The sequence below is a fragment of the Pipistrellus kuhlii genome, unplaced genomic scaffold (genome assembly GCF_014108245.1).
Source record: "Pipistrellus kuhlii isolate mPipKuh1 unplaced genomic scaffold, mPipKuh1.p scaffold_m20_p_15, whole genome shotgun sequence".
Lineage (NCBI taxonomy): Eukaryota > Metazoa > Chordata > Mammalia > Chiroptera > Vespertilionidae > Pipistrellus > Pipistrellus kuhlii.
The window spans coordinates 31,217,210-31,237,969 of record NW_023425460.1 but is presented as its reverse complement, the minus strand read 5'-3'; the positions used below and the strand labels follow the sequence as shown (position 1 = coordinate 31,237,969).

At 42.8% G+C, this 20,760-nt stretch overlaps 1 protein-coding gene across 6 annotated transcripts in view; it reads left to right on the top strand.

Moving 5' to 3' along the window:
* The window catches only part of LOC118719380 (dynamin binding protein), a 93,473-nt gene that overhangs the window by 67,406 nt on the left and 5,307 nt on the right, over positions 1 to 20,760 (top strand). For 4 of the 6 annotated variants that reach the window (XM_045581981.1, XM_036438795.2, XM_036438796.2 and 1 more), the window contains 11 exons: positions 5,102 to 5,295; positions 6,393 to 6,492; positions 8,400 to 8,547; positions 9,418 to 9,435; positions 9,810 to 10,009; positions 11,759 to 11,889; positions 13,272 to 13,376; positions 14,806 to 14,934; positions 16,467 to 16,799; positions 17,741 to 17,920; positions 20,049 to 20,247. In XM_045581981.1, coding sequence (XP_045437937.1) covers positions 5,102 to 5,295; positions 6,393 to 6,492; positions 8,400 to 8,547; positions 9,418 to 9,435; positions 9,810 to 10,009; positions 11,759 to 11,889; positions 13,272 to 13,376; positions 14,806 to 14,934; positions 16,467 to 16,799; positions 17,741 to 17,920; positions 20,049 to 20,247 — 1,737 coding nt within the window. Of the gene's footprint in view, positions 1 to 5,101; positions 5,296 to 6,392; positions 6,493 to 8,348; positions 8,548 to 9,417; positions 9,436 to 9,809; positions 10,010 to 11,758; positions 11,890 to 13,271; positions 13,377 to 14,805; positions 14,935 to 16,466; positions 16,800 to 17,740; positions 17,921 to 20,048; positions 20,248 to 20,760 lie in introns of all 6 variants that reach the window. The other 2 variants (XM_045581983.1, XM_045581982.1) reach the window with 2 other exon arrangements.

Genomic DNA, 20,760 nt, shown 5'->3' with positions numbered 1-20,760 from the left:
GACCACGGGCAGGCCACCCCGGGAGGAAAGTGGCTCTGGTCTGCACGCTTTACTGATCGGCTGGTCCTGGGCCACAGATTCCTCACCCCTGTGCTTCCTCACCCCAGGTTTCATTGTTCTCACAGAAAAGTGGAATTTGTGGTTCCGAACAGGGCATTTCCACTTGGTGCATTGCACCTTAACCTGGCGCGGTCGGTGTTCTCTGGCCCATCGTGGGGAAAGGGCTAATTTGGTGCTGAGTTATTACCTTGTTCCGTTCCCTCAACAATTCTGCAAAGCAGGTCCTATCACCCTCCCTCTGCAGAGGAGGGAACTGTGGCCCCGGGGTAAAGAGGGCTTTCCCAGGGCCTCCCCAGCTGCAGCGTGAGGAAGTGCAAGGTCCAAGCCCCCTGTCTGCACCGCAGTGGCCGAGGGTGGGCTGCCCTCTCGCACTTGGCTGTCCTGGATACTGAAATTGTACCATAAGCTTTTTTCTTAGGATATAGTTGGAATAATGGGAAAACAGCCATAAATTTGGAGTCTTTTCAAGCCAGATATTTCTAGTTTGACTTAACCTATAAATATTAATTTACCTGTGTGGAGTGTGAAGGATCATATGCGTCTTCAGAAACATCTAGGATTTTGTTAAAATTGCAGATACCCGGGTCCCACCCAGATTTGCTGAATCAGAATCTCAGGAGCAGTGCCCGGGAAACTGCCATTTAACAAAAACCATCCCACGGGGGTTTTAATCACACTAAAGTGTGTCTGGTTTTGTTTATTAACCCTTTGCACTCCGCTGGCCCCTCTCAGGGGACATCGGAATTCTAGCATATCACTCGGATGTCCCCTCTCAGGGGGGACATTGCAGTTTATTAGTGATTACAGGGAATTGAGTTAATTCAACGCACGTGTCCGCCGCAAAGTAGCGTCGAGTAGCTGGTAGCCAATGTCCAGAATGGTTCGGAGTGCAAAGGGTTAAAAGCTGTACAAGAGTTTATAAATTCACCTGCAAATAAAGACAAAGCAGGTAGTTTAAAAGAAGTATTAACTTTTTTTTCTTTCTTTTAATACAAATAAAAATCTGGTTGAGTCTCTGTGTAAGTTATTGGCTTCTGATTGATGAGTGTTTCATGCTTTCAACTACTCTAATTTATAGAACTTTGATTTCTGGGAGATGATAGTTCCCAGGGAATTTTTAAGATTTGAAGAAATAAGTTCCGGGCCTTTTCTAGTTGAGATACCAGGCTAGGGAGGCAAAATGGTGCAGAATTAAGTACGAAGCATTTTGATTTAAATATATTTAGATTCGAATTCCAGACTTGCTTACTCACTACATAAGCTGGGACAAGTTAGTCAGCTTCTCAAAGCCAAGCTTTTCTTATCTATTAAATGGGAGTAGTAATACTACTTCAGAGTATTGGTGTGAATATTAAATGAGTTCAGGAACATAATATGTAGAGCGCATGGCACTTGGTAGGAATTCAATAAATGTTCTTCTTTCCCAATCCTGTATACATACGAGTTTCTTTTACAAATATCGAATCATGTTGTGCACCTGAAATAAACACTCTTTTGTGTCATTATACCTCAGAAAAATTATATAAATTATTTGTTTTATATGAATTCTATATAATTTTATATAAAATTATTATATATATGACATTATATAAAACAAAAATTATTTTCTCTTCTCAATTTACCACTTATGAAACTACTAGAGGCCCGGTGCATGAAATTCTTACACAGGTAGAGTTTCTAGACCTGCCCAGCGATCAGGCTGATCAGGGACTTCCAGCTGTTGGCCAGCCTGGACCTTCCTTCTTTCCCGTCGTCCCCTGGTGGTCATAGCAAGTGATGGAACTAGTTGGTCTCCGTTGAACTCCCTAGGGGACACTTTGCATAATAGCCTTTTATATATATAAATATTTGGGATTCTATTGCTTTGAAATTGCGCACACACACACACACACAAAAAAAAATTAAAACAAGCCTATTAAAAATAAACTTTTAGAAATATATTTTTTATTGATTTCAGAGAGGATCGGAGAGAGGAAGATAAAAACATCAATGATGAGAGAGAATCATTGATCACATGCCTCCTGCATGCCCCCTCCACTGGGGATTGAGCCCACAACCCTGGCATGTGCCCTGGCTAAAATCTGTGACCTTCTGGTTCATAGATCAGTGTCCAGCCACTGAGCAACACTGGCTGGAGTGAAAATAAATTTTATATACACTACAATTAATTTAGAACTATAGTTTAGCACTCTGATGAAATAAGACATGTTTTAAATTTTGTCATTCATTCTACCAAATATAAGTTCAAGAAAAATATTTTATCATTATAGCTTTCTAAACTTTATTTTGAATAATATCAAATTTACAGAAAATTGCAACAGTACAAAGAACCTGTATATTCTTTATTTAAATATATATTCTTTATTCAAATCCACCAGTATTTAATATTTTGCCATGTTTTTGTTTTTATTTTCTCTCCAAGTGTGGACACACACACACACACAGGTTTTTTTCACTGAACTATTTGGGAGTAGGTTGCATATATCATGTTCCTTACTAATAGCTTCATTGTTTATTTTGTGTGACCATGGATAGTCTCATATGTGACCACATAGATTTGCCATTTCAGGACATTTTGAATTGATTTAATAATTACTATAATCTGCCGAGACTGGTTTGGCTCAATGGATAGAGCGTTGGCTTGGGGACTGAAGGGACCCGGGTTCGATTCCGGTCAAGGGCATGTACCTTGGTTGCGGGCATATCCCCAGTAGGGGGTGTGCAAGAGGCAGCTGATCGATGACTCTCTCTCATCGATGTTTCTAGCTTTCTAACTCTCTCCCTTCCTCTCTGTACAAAATCAATAAAATATATTTTAAAAAAATAATTACTATAATCTATAGTTTGTATTACAATTTCAGTTGACCTATTGTATAATGTCCTCTGTAGCAACCCCCCCCCCCCCCCCAGGGCAGGATCCAGTTCAGTTCAGAATCACATTACATCTGTTTTGTCTTTAGTTGTCTTTTTAAAAAAATATATTTTATTGACTTTTTTTACAGAGAGGAAGGGAGAGAGAGAGTTAGAAACATTGATGAGAGAGAGTCATCGATCAGTTGCCTCTTGCACACCCCCTACTAGGGATATGCCCGCAACCAAGGTACATGCCCTTGACGGGAATCGAACCGGGACCCTTCAGTCCCCAAGCCAATGCTCTATCCATTGAGCCAAACCTGTTTCGGCTGTCTTTAGTTGTCTTGATTGTGAACGGTCCCTCAGGCCTTCTTTGTCTTTCCTGATGTGACATTTAGAAGAATACAAATCATCAATTTGGGTTTGTCTGATGTTTCCTCAAAGTTCCTTTCAGATTATGCATTTTTAACTGGGATGCTTCATTAGAGATATAGTAGTAGTGTTGTTTCCAGATAGGACATATGCAAATATATGATGTTTATTTGTCCCTTATTAGTGATTTGAATTTTGATTATATTATTCATTTCTCTACCATATAGTCACTATTTTTCATTTTTGTAATTACTAAGTAATTTTTAATAACTTATTCAAAACTATGCAAATACCCTGATCATCTTCAAACCCTACCATTATTTTCTACCATAGAGCTTTCTCTTTGAGCTTCTTTCTCATTTATGTACTTACATATTGACAATAGATTCTTATTTTATTCAATGGATTATAATCCAGTGCTGTGTGTGTTTATTTATTTATTTATTTCCCTTTTTAAAAGTTTCTTTATTAAGGTGTTACATATGTGTGTGTTTATTGATTTTGATACTCAAATTGTACCAGTTTGGCCCGCAGGAGCCCCTTTGGACATGAACCCCTTAGTTTCCTGAGCAGTTCCTTACTTTCTACCATAAGATGTTTCAGGCTCATTTATACTTTCCCTGCCCCAACCCTGGACGTAGCCATTTCTCCATAGAACACTGGTTCCTTTCAATGGGGAATGGTTTTTAGAAATCCGAATCTGGTTTGCACTTTTTCAACGTAGGAATTCCTAAACTCTTAGAGAAGAGGCAGTGAGGAAGAATTTTGTAGACTAAAATCTGCTGTGAAAGCCTAGATTTCATAAGTAATTTGAATACTTGTATTTTGTATCTTAAGGCTGGGAAAAAATTTTGTAATTACACTGAAACTTACTAATATATTTACATACCACGTCTGTCGTTGTTTTAAGTTGATCTAAAGGATTTGGACTACACAGCAGGGATTGCTTCACTGTTGAAATTTTTTAATTGTTTATTTTAGTACTTAATGTCCATTTTAATGAACAAATGTCCTCTAATATAAATAATTCTCATCATGTGTATCCAAGTAACAGGTAAATGAAAAAGTTACAAGATCGTATTTGTTTTCATTTTTAGATCATGCAGTGTGGGTCCATAAAGATTCATCTAATTGAAAATACCATTAAAGAACTTCATGTTTACAGTACATTTGTATCTTCTGGGACACTTGAAGTAATAAAACCTGCTTGTGAGACTTCATTAATATTTTGATAAGGAGAATCTAAATAACTTTTGCATAATTCATCATATGTTAATGTTAATCCATCATCACACAACTGGAAAATAGTGGGTCCTGCAGCCACCCTCATCTCCAATGAATCATTTCTGCCTAATTCTTGTCTTGCCCTTATTTGGCATTATGTTCCCCATAATATTGTTTTTAATGTGCATATCAATGTTTTTAACCTCCAGCTGGGTACGTCTGCTGAGATCATGGGATGGATTTTATACCTAATTAAATGAAAGCAGTTCTTCATGTGAACAGCAGCTCTTTCGGCCTCTTTGCCAAGGAAGCTGTGGACACTGATTTGTCCTTATAACATGTGCCAGCTACTCTTTTTTTAGGGAAAATTCTAAAAATGGTGTCACACAGATGGAGACATTCTCTCTGCAGGAATGGCCTCCTGAGTCTTCATCTGTTCATGATCAGAACTGGCGTGTGGGATCAGTGGTCCTGATTGTTGACAATTGTGAGGCCTTTGATTGTCAAGGACTGTGTTCGTTTCTCACTGAGTTGTTGGAAGAGTCCTGCTTTAGCACACAGAGATACCGACCAGTTCTCTTTCCCCTTCTAGAAATGACCCTCCTCTCCTCCCAGTCTTCATCTCCTGGGGCCGCTTCTGGGTCTGTGTCCACGGAAAACCCGGAGCAGAGGATGCTGGAGAAGAGAGCCAAGGTGGTAGAAGAACTTCATCAGACGGAACGAGACTATGTTCGAGATCTGGAAATGTGTATTGAAAGGATCATGGTACCCCTGCAGCAGGCACAGGTGGGAACTGAGAGCAAGTTAGCTTTGCCTTGAATATGATTCTCCAAGCCTAAAGCATCAGGATAAGGGAACTTTCACCACAGAGGTTTATTGTGTTGGAAGTTAAGTCTGTGGCTGCTTAATTCAAGGCTCCCAACATCCATGTGTCAACTTAAGCCATCAGTATCCCGTCACTTATCAAGTCCACTGTTAACTAATCGGACTTGTTGCAGTAAAACTAGGACATTTCTGTTTATTTTGACTCCTGGAAACAGTACCAGGGAGTCTGGATTGTCACTTTCCTGGAAAGGCTGTATAAGAACAATGAAGTCTGGAAATGATTGCGTTCCTGGCTCTCGCAACTGATGTGATTGCACAAGGTTTACTCAGGAAACTCATTAACTGTCATGTGCAGATCGTGTTAGTTACTTTTCTGGATGCTGAAGATAGAAAAGAGGTTCACAGTTTCTGGGGATTTATAGTCCTTATTGCTTGTTACTTGACCACTTCAACTGGGTTTGGGTTTGTCACTTCCAAGAACTTCTATAGGAAGTATGCAGTGCCATCAGGTTTTGGGTACCGGGTGGGAATGTGAATGTGATTATAGACCAAATTGTTTCCACAGCCATTCCACTCAGGTAGCAGGGGGGGTGGATGGGGAGAATAGTTGAATCAAGGACTAAGGGTAACACTAAAGCTAATGCTGGATGTTTCTGTTCTGGAAACTTTGTGAGAGTGAGTGAAAATGACCTTCAACAGTTTTTTTAAAATAAGTTTTTTTGAGAGAGAGAGAGAGAGAGGAAGGGGGAGAGAGAGAGAGAAACATCAAGGAGAGAGAAACATTAATAGAAACATTAATAAGAAAGAAATATTGACCGGCTGCCCCCCCCCCCCCCAACCACCACCACTAAGATAGAGCTCAAAACCCTGATATGTGCCCTGACTGGGAATCAAACCAGTGACCTTTTGGTTCATAGGTTGTCGCTCAACCACTGAGCAACACTGGCCAAGCTGACCCCGAACAATTTTTGTATCATACTTGAAGAGGTGTTTCTAATGTGAATGATATGCTATTAATTTCATTTTTGTGAACCTTTATGTTTGTTTCCCTTTCTCAGATACCAAACATTGATTTTGAGGGACTTTTTGGAAATATGCAGATGGTGATAAAGGTCTCAAAACAATTATTGGCCGATCTGGAAATCAGCGATGCTGTAGGTATGAGCTCCAGAAGCAACTTTAAAAAAAAAAAAACTTTATGGGTAGAAGGCAGGAGGAGAAGGACCTTGCTAAGAAACGAAGTTTTAGTTACTTAGTTCAGAGGTTGTTTGGCCCTCAGCTTCTCCTTTTATCTGCAGCCTACTTTGAGGAGATATAGAATCTTAGCAATAAAATAAATTTTAGCTATTACTGAGTAGGATGTGTTTTAGACCGATGGTTGCAACCTGATAGTGGATCATGAGGTCAATTTAGTGGGTTGCACTAATAAAATAGAAAATACCAGAAAGTATTTTTCTCCTAATTTATTTTACTACCGGTATATTATGACAACAATGACACAGGAAATTAAAACAAAATATCCATAATCTCACCCCTATAAGATATCAACTGTGTTTATTTTTCCTTGTTCCCTTCCACTTCTTTTCCCAAGACAAGCAGGAACTGGGTAGCAGAGTGTGACGCGCTGAAGGTACACAGAGGATAGCGGAGGAGAGGGCCTTGGAACGGAATGGTTCAAGACCTTGGCAGGAGGTTTAGCTTCACAAGTGAGGGCCACCCTGCAGGGGCCACGTGCATGAGATGGAGAGAGACTGTATGAGAGCACCATGCGGGGGGCTTCAGTCTGGTCAGCCAAAAGGCCAGACAGTACCTTCCCTGGGAGTTACTAAAGGATTAGATTTGGAACATCTGACGAGGGACTCTTCTGAGAAATCAGAGAAAGGGAAATTAAGTCTTTGTTGAGCCACTAGCAAATGGCAGATTGACATGAATTGCATGAGCAAATTTTTACTTTGCTTAAATTTGATTTAACAGTTTAAATTTAACTTACTTTCGTTACATTTACACGGCACACAGTCAGAAAGCTACAAAGAACTAACGAAATGTACCCTACCTGTCCCCCGTACCCAGCTCTTTTCAAACGGAAGCAACCAGTGTGACTAGTTGTCTTATATCTCCTTCCAGAGATAGCTTATTATATATCAGCAATTACATATATATATTTTTCTACTTTGGTTCACCATCCCTGTTTTTTTAAAATTATACCAGTGTCGGCATACAATGCAAACTGCTTTACACTAAGTCTTTTTCCCTCTCAGCACTGCACCTCCCAAGCAGCCTAAATGACTAGGAAAGAGGGGTAACTCAGCAAAAATCAAGGTGATCTAGGGTGCTGGAGAAAGTACTAGGCTGCCGAATTAATTTGCTAATCCTGATTGGAGAAGGGTTCCAGTACCACCAGGACAGCATCTAGCTGGAAAGGAAAGGATGACAGGTGTTCAGGGCTTGGATGAGTTAGAAGATGAGGAGGTTGAGAAAAGAAGAAAGTACCAGGAGACTGTGTATGTATTAATATGTAAATGGACTGGCTTTTAAAGTATTTTAAACATGTCCCACAGAAAGAAATATTTTACATAAGGCCCCAGGATATGTGTGCTCGTATGTGTGTGTGTGCCTATGCTTACTTTTACTATGTCCAATGTTATCTGATATTTTTTTTTTTTCTATTCTATTTTCCCAAATGAGTGCTGATCATTACCTGTGAAGTCAATTTCATGATCCATTTATGGGTTGTGACCCACAGTTTGAGCGATTCTGGAAAGTACTTGCAAACCCCTTACTCTGCCTGATTGAAAAGGGGCTGGAGACTGTCTCAGGGACCAGCTCTGTGTGTGTGTGTGTGTGTGTGTGTGTGTGTGTGTGTGTGTGAGAGTGTGTGTATACGTGTACTGAAAAGTAAATACACGGATAACATGTCTCTTAAATTTCTTATTAATTGGATGGGTAGTCTTATCATCCTTTCTTGTGGTAGGGTTTAACCGACATTAAAGTTTTCTTATACACCTTACATTTAGGACACTGAGAAGAAATTTGCTAAAAACACTGTGTGTGTATTTATCTTAAAGGACCTGTGTTTCTTGAGCACCGGGATGAGCTTGAGGGAACTTACAAGGTTTACTGCCAGAATCACGATGAGGCCACCTCACTGCTGGAAATCTATGAGAAGGATGAGAGGATCCAGAAGCATCTCCAGGATGCCGTGGCAGAGCTTAAGTAGGAATTTTGACCACTTCACTTCCATCCTAGCTCTTTGGTTCTGCCTTTTGAACATCACGCCCATGTATATGTCTATCCTGCTTATGATATCCATCATCCATCTTGTTTTAAGCATAAATGATATTACAGGTCCTATTAGGTAACTGGCCTTTTTCCATCATTTATCATGGAAATCATAAGTGGCATCCTGCTTGTACTTTTATCCATTTCAGGTACTTTTATCTATACATACAAAGTAGTAAGCTGGCATTTTGAGGTAAGAAGTAGCCAGGAAGGTAGTTTAGTCCAAATAGATAAAAGTGTAGATAAGAAGAACAAATCAGTTATCTCCCCCCCCCCCCCCCCAACTGATCTTTAGAGAGAGTAGAAGGGATGGAGAGGAGAAAGAGAAACATTGTTATGAGAGAGACATAGAGTCACATCGATCAGTTGCCTCCTGCACATGCCCCAACCCAGGCCGGATTGGGCCTACAACCCAGGTCAGGTACCTGCCCTTGACTGGTAATCGAACCCGGACCCTTTGGTTCTTGGGCTGACACTCTAACCACTGGACCAAACTGGCCAGGGCAAATTCAGTTCATCTTGATCATCTGGTGAGATTCTCCTGCTCCTCGGGAGGCATGTTATATATATATATATATATATATATATATATATATATATATATATATATATATATCTAAGTAGATCAAAGTGAAATTAGGGGCTTACTAACTTTTTAAAATAATTTCTCTTTTATCCTATGTGATTTTTGTTCGCTCAGCTAATAGATGTTAATGTTGAATTGATATGTTCTGAGAAAAATACGAAAATCAGCATTATCTCTGATCAGCTGTCTCTTTTCTTTTCATGTTCACTGCCCTATAGGAGCCTGTACAGCGAATGGTAAGTTCCCTCGCCACCTGCACAAACTCATTTTTAAATTTTCTTCCTTCATAGACAGAAAACTAGAAGTAGATTTACCTTGTTATATTTTTCTCCATAGCACTTACCACCCAATGACACTTTTTATGATATTTGTTTGTTTATGGCCAGTCTCATTCCATCAGGGCGGGGACTTTTTATGGTCATTGCTACATCCCCAGCACCCGGAACAGTACCTACCTGGTATTTATTAGGCGCCCAGTAAACATGAATGGATGAAAATAGAAAGTAGGAAGAAAGAACAGAGCTCTATTTAGGAATAAAGGACACTACCTGTGAGTCCTGTATTATTTATTGACAGCGGACTGACGGCTCTGTTTTTCCTTCTCTTCTAGGGGATGCACAAATTATATTAACCTGGGCTCCTTCCTCATCAAACCAGTGCAGAGAGTAATGCGTTACCCACTGCTGCTAATGGAGTTGCTGAATTCCACCCCAGAATCCCACCCGGATAAAGCGCCTTTAACCAAAGCAGTACTTGCAGTCAAGGAAATCAACGTTAACATTAATGAATATAAACGTCGAAAGGATCTGGGTAAGAACCAGCATAGTTGCTACAAAGCAGCTAGGCCTTTGAGAATGTTCTTCTCAAAAGAATTATTTCACCAGAGGCGGACAAGGCAGATGGCAGGTTATAGGGTTGTAATGAAGGAACAGCAGTAGAATTTGGGGGAAATGTGATCTGAAGAGAGACAGCAGTAATGATGAAAGCACAACCGTGGCATATTGGAAGTAGACATCTCTGATAAAGCTTATAGCAGCAAGAGTCTTTCTCAAGAGGTCTGAAGACTGATTAGAAAATGGCGGCTCTAGAGTTCCTCCAGGCATGCGTGGTTGCCTTTTCAACTCATTGATGACAGCCCTTTTCTATCCGTGCTTGCATTTGTTTGCTCTGCACGTCTGGTTAGCTGTTTCACTGTCTCCATTTAAGTTAGAACTCGCAATCTTCTTCCAGAAAAGTCCCCTGTGCCCCCATCTGTGGGTCCCATCAGTCTGCCGATGCTCAGAAACCTGCCTCTCTCATCTGAGTTCCTTCTCCCACACACCTCCCCGCATACTGCAGTCAGTCACCAAACCACCCACTCACTCTTCCTTTATAGTGTAGAATGAATTAAACCATTTCTTTTCCCTTCTCCTACTCCACCTCTTCGTCCTCCTTTTTTTTTTTTTTTAAGATATATTTTATTGATTTCTTACAGAGAGGAAGAGAGAGGGATAGAGAGTTAGAAACATCTATGAGAGAAAATAATCTGTCAGTTGCCTCTTGCACACCCTCTACTGGGGATGTGCCTACAACCAAGGTACATGCCCCTGACCGGAATTGAACCTGGGACCTTTCAGTCCACAGGCCCACACTCTATCCACTGAGCCAAACCAGTTTCGGCCCTCCTCCTCCTCTTTCTTCTTCTTGATCAAATGTCTTGTTAAGGCTCTAATTTGAACATTCAAATAGTATGGTGACCATGCTGAACTGATACATTATTGATATCCTCAAAGAACCTATAATGTAGTGCAACCTCTTTTCCTGTTCTCCACTCTTCTCCCCACTTTACCTAAACCATTTCCTCTGCCCCCTACTGCAGTCATTCACCCACATTCATATGTCATGTAGCTCATGGCTGAAAAGCTTCCTAGCCACCTAGCCATTATGGCTCATCTCCTGATGTAATGTCCTCTTCATCTCCCAAGGTGATAAGTGTGTCTTTTTGGTGCCCCCTATCCTTCCCCCTGTGACCCTGCTACTGTGAGCCCCAGTGTTTTCTGCAGATTGTGCCTAATGTTGGACACGGTGATTAAAAATAACTCCTGTACAGCATTTTACTGTGTGAGATGATTGGATATAAATACCTCATTTGCATATGTATGAGACCATTTAAGATGGTCTTATAAGGCAGATACTGTTACTTTCTACATCTTATTGGAGAGGAATGAGTCTCAGAGAAGTTTAGTGACTTGTTTAAGGCCAGACTTCGATGAAATGATAGACCCTGCCACTGAACTCTGATGCTTCCATGAGTTCAGATCTTTAGGCTCTTTTCCTTAGACCTGCTACCTCTCCCCCTTGTCACTAACCTTCTCCAGTCTGTGCAGTGTCTCTCTGCTCTTGAGTATTCTCTCTGTTCATAAATGGTGATTTCGAGTAATAATTTGTCTATACTCATTCTAAGCTCAGTGAATTGGAGCACTAGCTCTACTTTGGATTGTTAGTCTCGTTTTGTAGCTTATTTTATAGTCTGTGCTCAGGAAAGAGCTTTCTAACTCACCAATTTGACTCACTCCCTAGTCCTCAAGTACCGGAAGGGCGACGAAGATAGCCTCATGGAGAAAATTTCTAAACTGAACATCCACTCCATCATCAAGAAATCCAACCGCGTGAGCAGCCACCTGAAGCACCTCACTGGCTTTGCTCCCCAGGTGAGGGTCCTGCACGTCAAAGTTCAGCATGTCTTTAGCAGCTTTTCAAGGCTCCGTGGGGCAGCCTGTGTGATGCCAGCTGGCAGGACTCCCCTCTTGGTACCTCCCCTGGTGTTTGCTGTCTGGTGGATACCGGACCCAGCAGCTACTGGTGATGTCAGTCCATCCACCCACCCAGCCCTCTATCCATGCCTCGGTGAGCTGCCTTGGTGTACAAAGGCAAATCCGAAGGCCAATCATTGTGGCTTTAGACCACATGTGTCAAACACAAGGCCCGCGGGCCAAATCCGTCCCACCAGGCCTTGCAATGTGGCCCGCACTGCGCTGTCATCACTGCACTCCGCTGCGTTTCCATCACAATGACAGTTTATGACTGTTCAGTAAACCATTTGGCCCGCGATTTAGGCTGGATTTTAGATTTTGGCCCCTTCTCTGATTGAGTTCGACACCCCTACTTTAGACACTCATAAAAACCTTATAATTTATTTAGGGAGATAAAATTAAAATTGCAGTCCTATTAAGCTAGAAGGGATTTGAAAGCTCATTTAAATTCAACACCAGATGCTGCATAGAAGTAAACACAAAGTCTGAGGGACTGAGTGATGGACAGTGCTGAGGATAAATCCGAAGGCTCCCGACCTCATTCACTATACCATGTATACACGGTACCAGTAAGGGAAAATGCAAGTGAAGCCGAAACCGGTTTGGCTCAGTGAATAGAGCGTCAGCCTGCAGACTGAAAGGTCCCAGGTTTGATTCCGGTCAAGGGCAGGTACCTGGGTTGTGGGCACATCCCCAGTCAGAGGTGTGCAAGAGGCAACTGATCAATGATTCTCTCTCATCGATGTTTCTAGCTCTCTATCCCTCTCCGTTCCTCTCTGTAAAAAATCAATAAAATATATTTTAAAAAAAGAAAAGAAAATGCAAGTGGAAAAAAAAAAAAAAGTCAGTCGCTAAGCTTTGCAGTTTGTTCTCTACCCATTATAGTACTCAGGAGCTCCATGAGTGTGATATCTTCATGTTAGCTAGAGATTTCATCTGAGTCTTAAAGGGGGAGAGGGAGCAGGTGGGTCTAGAGAGGAGAGGGCGCACCAGGCAAAGCAACAACACAGGGTTAAAGGCATAGAGTCCACCGATGAGGCAGGGAAAATGGTGGACAGAGCAGCCTCACCAGACCAAAGGGTCTCTACCAGGGCGGAGGAGTAAGGGGATCCCTCTCTCAAAGCCATGCAGAGGAGTTTAAATTCAGTTTAGTATGATTCAGGGAAACATCAAAGGTTTAAAATGTAAACAGGATGTGTTTTTAAGAAAGATACTTTTGCCAAGAAGGTAGATTGAGGGAGAGTTCACATCAGCTAACAGCACTTGTGTATTTTGAACAGATAAGAGATGAAGCATTTGAAGAAACAGAAAAGAACTTCCGAATGCAGGAACGACTGATCAAATCTTTTATACGAGACCTGTCTCTCTACCTCCAGCACATCCGGGTGAGTGAGGACATGGCTGACATGGCTCTGGTTAGGATCCCCTAGGCACCATTCTGTCCATTTTCCCCTTCATCCAGCATGTTGTTGAATGTTGAACAGTCTGGATTCAAATGACCGTAATGCCATGACATGCTTTTTCTCGGGATTCCTAAGGATTATTTAAAAGTTAAGTAACCTTTAGAAGGTCAGCACAGTTGTATTAATTTTAAAGTGTCCAGCCCTTCCTCCCTCTCAGTCTTCCCCACCACCTGTTAACTGTCTCCTGTCCCAGGTATGTAAGAAGCACTTATCACAGTTCATTCTGTCAAAACAATTTTAAAGATAGAAGAGTTCCTGTAGAAGTCTTTCTAATAATATTTGTTTCCAACGTACTTAGCTGCCCTTCAGAAGGCTCTAAGGCTGTTCGAGCCAAGCCTGGAGCGGCCAGGAGGTCAGGCCCAGGGCATGCTCACCTCGTCCCAGGACAGCGTCTCCTTCACGAAGTCACACCAGGACTAGAATCCTTTCTATTCATATTTCTAATCTGTCTACTGATTTTATGGAATGTGTTTATATACGTGACACACGCTGTCCCTATGAAAGAAAACCAACTTGGTATTTAAAAAACGGTTGGGATCAGTCAGGAGGTGTTTACTCCGCATTCACTTATTTTTTCGCATTTTCGGCATTATTACAGATGAGTGCTGCCTTCACGTTAATAAGTTACATTGTGTGTAAGGAGGTATTTTTGTAAGGAAAAGGCAACAAGAGCCATCGGGGTGCCAGAGTTTGGGTGAAGGAAGCAAGGTTGCATTACCCAGAGGGCCCTGGGCAGTTGTTTTTGAGAAGGTAACAGCGTGAGCCAAGACGCTAAGAGGAGAGATGATTGTTCGTTATCACAGTCTTGCAGGAATCATCTTGACTTCAATGTAATTGACTTTTTGATGCATTAAGAAACCCTCAGCCCTAACCGGTTTGGCTCAGTGGATAGTGTGTCAGCCTGCGGACTCAAGGATCCCAGGTTCAATTCCGGTCAAGAGCATATACCTAGGTTGAGGTCACATACCCAGTAGGGAGTGTGCAGGAGGCAGCTGATTGATGTTTTTCTCTCATCTGTGTTTCTATCTCTCTATCCCTCTCCCTTCCTCTCTGTAAAAATTCAATAAAATATATTTTTTTAAAAAGAAGCCCTCAAATTAGGGACATGAGGAATGCAAAAGAGATGATAAAAGCCCTCACCAATTTTCCCATAATTAAACGTCTCAGGCTTTTCCCTATGCCCAAAAATCATAGTTTATGAAAATATTCTTGTTTTGAAGCTAAAATGCTACACCACAGAGAAAAAAAAATAATTTCAGAACTCCTTTTCCCCCACTGGTACCAAGCAATGAATGCTGAAGGCCAGACAGTTCTGTTTGATCTCACTTGCCTTTCTCCTCACTGGCTGCAGGAGTCGGCCTGTGTGAAGGTGGTGGCTGCGGCGAGCATGTGGGACGTGTGCATGGAGAAGGGACACAAGGACCTGGAACAGTTCGAGCAGGTGCATCGCTACATCAGCGACCAGCTCTTCGCCAGCTTCGTAAGTGACGTCTTCAGCACTCTGTTCCCGGCTGGCCCCGTCCTGGGCTCTCTGCCTCCAGCTGAGGAAAAGCGAACCGCAGAGACATGCTCAGTGCATAGGAGTCCTGGCCGTCCTCTGGGATGTTTGCAGCAGGATTTCATATCCAAAGGATGACTTTCAATAAGGTCAAGGCCAGGCAGGACCTACATGTATTCACACAGATGTTTTCGGAGCTTGTGACCAGCCTGGTTTCAGCAGACAAAGGAAAACTAGGAAATGTGATCCTGGGTCACAACTGATAACTCTGATCAAAAGGAAACAGTGATTGGAACGGTAACGTAAAAAGGAATAGTTAGGGATTGTTAATAAGAGGTTAACAAATAGATCTTTGAGATTGTACAAACTACAAGGAAAGTACTAAAGGCCACATTGCTTCTGAATTCTAAATAGCTATCCAGTCAACCCTAGAACAAAACTGGTTTTAACTGCATGGGTTCACTTATACACAGACTTTTTTCAATGTATATTGTAAACATATTTTCTTCCTTTTTTACAATACTTTTTATTTATTTTTTAAAAATATATACTTTATTGATTTTTTACAGAGAGGAAGAGAGAGGGATAGAGAGTTAGAAACATCGATGAGAGAGAATCATCGATCAGCTGCCTCCTGCACACCCCCTATTGGGGATGTGCCCGCAACCAAGATACATGCCCTTGACTGGAATAGAACCTGGGACCTTTCAGTCCGCAGGCTGATGCTCTATCCACTGAGCCAAACCAGTTTTGACATAAGTACCTATTTTTGTTTTTTATGTGTCAGTGCTTTGCGTTTTGTGTCTGTCCTGCTGGAAAGAATTAGAGAAAAGTCCTTTGAAAAATAAAGACATATATTACCAACTAGTTATGATGGAAAAGGTATTATGGGTGTGAGAAAGTTTTTCTATTCCAGATTTATGTAACAACTAAATCTTAAGTTAAAATCAAGCTACATAGGCATCTGCACATAAGAATTGATACCAGACAGACTGTCACATCTGGGTTGTAATGCACCCATCATATCAATGTGTGTAGTTTAGCATTTGTTATCAACTGAGGAGCTAAGGAGGGATCAGCATATTTTGCACTCTTTAGGTGCAGAGTTATAAATTGAGAAGTTTAAAAAAAAAATATATATATATATATATATATATATATATATATATATATATATATATATTAATTGATTTTAGAGAGGAAGGTAGAGGGAGTGAAAGAGAAACATCAGTGATAAGAGAGAATCATCAATCAGCTGCCTCCTGCACACCCTCTACTGCAATCCAGGCAAGAGCCCTGACTGGAAATCGAACCCTTGACCTCCTGATTTATAGGTCGTCTCTTGCCCACACCTGCTAGGCATAAGCTGAGAGGTTTCGTTGAGTGTGTATATTCATCGGGGATTGGGTGAGCAGGACACTTGGATCTGCATGGGTGTTGCTTGTGCTCTAGGAATACAGCAGGTGGTCTAGGACATCACAAATTCTGAGCAACTGCCTTTCTTGTCCCTACAGAAGGAGAGGACAGAGCGGCTGGTCATCTCCCCCCTCAACCAGCTGCTCAGCATGTTCACAGGGCCCCACAAGCTGGTGCAGAAGCGCTTCGACAAGCTGCTGGACTTCTACAACTGCACCGAGCGGGCGGAGAAGCTCAAGGACAAGAAGACGCTGGAGGAGCTGCAGTCGGCCCGCAACAACTACGAGGCCCTGAACGCGCAGCTGCTGGATGAGCTGCCCAAGTTCCAGCAGCTCGCCCAGGGCCTCTTCACCAACTGCATCCACGGCTACGCCGAGGCCCACTGCGACTTCGTGCGCCAGGCCCTGGAGCAGCTGAAGCCCCTGCTCTCGGTGAGTCCTCATTCCTCCCCCCCACGCCCACCCCCACACTCACCATGGAGAGTTCACCTCTGAAGCTCTCCTGGTGATTTTCTGGAAGTGCACAGTAGGGTTGTCTGGGATATTCTGCAAAATAGATAGAGTAAATATGTTATTAGGTCAAGCCCATTAGGAATTGGAATTCTTTAACCCTTCTGGTGCCTGTGAAGCCCATGGCTTTTTTAAAAATTATGTTTTTATTGATTTTAGAGAGAGGAAGGGTGAGGGAGAGAGATAGAAGCATTGATGAGAGAGAAACTGCAATTGGCTTCCTCTGCACGCCCCCTACTGGGGATCAAACCTGCAACTGGGGCATGTGCCCTGACTGGGAATCAAACTCATGACCTCTTAGTTCATGGGTCAACACTCAACACTGAGGCACACTGGCCAGGGCCAGGCCTTTGAATTTTTTTAAATTTTTTATTTTTTATTCTCAGCTGATTTTGTTTTGTTTTGTTTTCCTCATTAATTTTTAAAGAAAGAGAGAGTGGAAAGCAGGAAGGGGATGGGGAGGGGGAAAAGAGAGAGAGACATTGATGTGAGAGATACATAAATTGGTTGCCTCCCATGTGCCAGACCAGGGCTGGGGATTAAACCTGCAACCTAACTGGGAATTGAACTCAAGATAAGACCGTTAGGTGCGTGGGCCAACACTAACCACCAAGCAACACCAGCTGGGCTAACCTCTTGGCTTTTAAATGGTTCTCTCTCCACCCTGAGCCATCCCTGCAGAGCCAGCCAACGTGTCCACTGGCAGCTCAGTCCCTGGCGTCAGCTGCAGTGTTAGTAGCTTACAGAGTGAACTGCCGCTGAACTGCCGCTGAACTGCAGCTTCCGGTGGTTTTAACAAGACTGTCAGTCCGGCATCTTTCATCGTATTCTCTTTTCTCTCTCGCTCTCCCCACGGTCTCCAGTTACTCAAAGCTGCCGGCAGAGAGGGAAACCTCATTGCCCTCTTCCACGAGGAGCACAGCAGGGTTCTGCAGCAGCTGCAGGTTTTCACCTTCTTCCCAGAGGCTCTCCCAGCTGCCAAGAGGCCGTTTGAGAGGAAGACCGTGGACCGCCAGTCTGCTCGGAAGCCACTCCTGGGCCTGGTGAGTAGGGAGTGAGCGCGCGGATGCCCAGCCTCGCTGTTAAGAAGGTGAACTCTGGAGCTCCACCTCCTGGGTTCAGACCCCGGTACTGACACATAACTCACTGTACGTCCTTGAGCAAGCACCTTCACCTCTGTGCCTTGGTTTTTTCTTCCCTAAAACACAGATAATAATTATACTGCATCATAGAGTTATTATGAGTTAATATATGTAAAGCACTCAGAAATTTTCTGGCAGTTAGTAAGCATTATATAAGTAATCTGTTATCTTTGTTATGTTTAGCACCGATGGACTTAGCTCTGTCTGTATAGATTAGCAATTTAATAGGAGCTTAAATACTTTATAATAAATAAAAAAAAGGTTATCGAGTTCTTACCTATGATGGGTTCATTCATTCATGTACTCACTTTTTTATTTTTTTAAATATATTTTTATTGATTTTTTTAAAGAGAGGAAGAGAGAGGGACAGAAAGTCAGAAATATTGATGAGAGAGAATCATCGATTAGCTGCCTCCTGCACACCCCCTACTGAGGATGTGCCTGAAACCAAGGTACATGCCCTTGACCAGAATCGAACCTGGGACCTTTCAGTCTGCAGGCTGATGCTCTATCGGATAGTATCCACTGAGCCAAACCGGTTTCGGCCATGTACTCTTTTTATCGAGCATCACCAGGAGCCTACTGGTACTTGACAGTGAGCACCTGTAGTTTTCTCACACTTTGTATGTACTTCCAAATGCCCTCTGAAAAGCATACTTGGATTTTTGTCTATGAAAGGAGTTAGTAGTCTTAGTACTTTGTTCAATTAATAAAGGGGACTGATTTAAGGGTGTGTTCATTCTGCTAGTCCTCCCTATTTTTTATCATATATTAGAAGAGGTAGTTATTTGATTTACTGCCAAACAGTCATGGCTAACTGCTTTATTCCCTGGAGATATCCTATACTTTAAAGCCCTAATATGCAAGTTGACCAAACAGCGAAATGACTAGTCACTGTGATGCGCACTGACCACCAGGGGGCAGATGCTCAATGCAGGAGCTGCCCCTGGTGGTCAGTGCACTCCCCTGGGGGCGCCACTCAGCCAGAAGCTGGGCTCACTGCTGGCATGAACAGTGCTAAGGACCCCTATGGGAATATCTGACTGCCAGCTTAGGCCCACACTCCCCGCCAGTCCCCCTGGGAGCTGGCAGTCAGATATCCCTCAGGGTGATCTGGACTGCTAGAGGGCACAGGCCGAGCTGAGGGGACGCCCACCTTCTCCCCCAGTGCACGAATGTTGTGCACCGGGCCTCTAGAGTGTGTGTGTGTGTGTGTGTGTGTCTGTGTGTATTTTTATTTTTATTTTTATTGATTTCAGAGAGGGAGAGAGAAAGATAGAAACATCAATGATGAGAGAGAATCATTGATTAGCTGCTTCCTGCACATCCCACCCTGAGGATCGAGCCTGCAACCCAGGCATATGCCCTGACCAGGAATTGAACTATTCAACTACTGAGCGATGCCCAGCTGGGCAATATATATAAAACTATATTTATTTAGGTACATTGGCGGTTATATTTTTTAAAAAAACTCCATTCTTCCATAGTTTGAGAATTTTGGAAGCTAAGCCAGATTACATCAGGGCATGCTCTAAAAGACTGAAGACTTATCTTTGTTTATAGTATTTTCACTCATACAGTTTCATAGACATTAACTTAGATTAGCTTAAAAGGGGGAATCACATTTATTATTACTTTATCTTATTTCTAAAGATCTATCTTTATTGGGGAAGTCCGCACGAGGACAAGCCTCGGGGTTCTTTAGCTTCATATGAAGACACAGTCATATTAAGTAATATATATTAGGTATTTTGAGTCTTTGGGTGGCACTTTCGTCATTTTTTTTTTTTTTTTTTTTTTTTGTCACAAGATGATAGTAAAACTGTGACTTAAACTTTCTTAATATCTGCAAAGGCACCAAAGCAAAGCCTAAGGGATCAAGACTTTCACCCGGCCCAGTGCATGGATCCGGCGCAGGAGCGGCTGGCTGTCTCCCCGCTCTGAGACGGAGGTGTCGGGATTGCACCCAGCCGCTGGGGTAACGGCCGGGAGGGCTTCTGCTCACGGTATTTCTCACACTGCCTTTCAGCCAACCTACATGCTGCAGACGGAAGAACTCCGGGCCTCTCTTCTGGCGAGGTACCCCCCAGAAAAGCTCTTCCAAGCAGACCGGAACTTCAATGCCGCCCAGGACCTGGATGTCTCCCTTCTGGAAGGCGACCTGGTGGGCGTGATCAAGAAGAAGGACCCCATGGGCAGCCACAACCGCTGGCTGATTGACAATGGAGGTGAGAGCGCTGGACGCCAGATCACTGACACTCTCAGTGAGGAGCGGCTCCGGGCTGTGGCTGAATCCTGTCTGGGCCTGGAAAACACAAGTCTGATTAAAGGGGAAAATAACCTTGGAAGTTCTGTCCACCTCTGGAGGGTATAATGCCCAAGTGATTACTGAAACAACCCCCGTCTTCAGTTTTGTTTTTGTTTTTTACAAATTCCAGAGGAGATTCCATTCCTTCCCTTGCAAGGTCTGGCCCTGCTTCCCAGCCCTGAGGGCCATAGGCGCTGCCTGAGGGGGCCTGTGCCCTCGCAGCCGGTTCCCAGCAAACCACAGCGTGAGCGGCCTTCTCCCGCGCTCTGACTGTGCCTTAGGAGTGTGCGAAGCTAAAACCTGTGAGACAGAGGTTTTCGTTTGCTTTTTGAGGTTTTCCTGCCATAAGAGTCTTACCTCATGGCTATCCATGGATATCTTTAAAACAGCTCATAGTTTTTTTTGTGTGTGGTGGGGGCATGGGGAAGGTGTA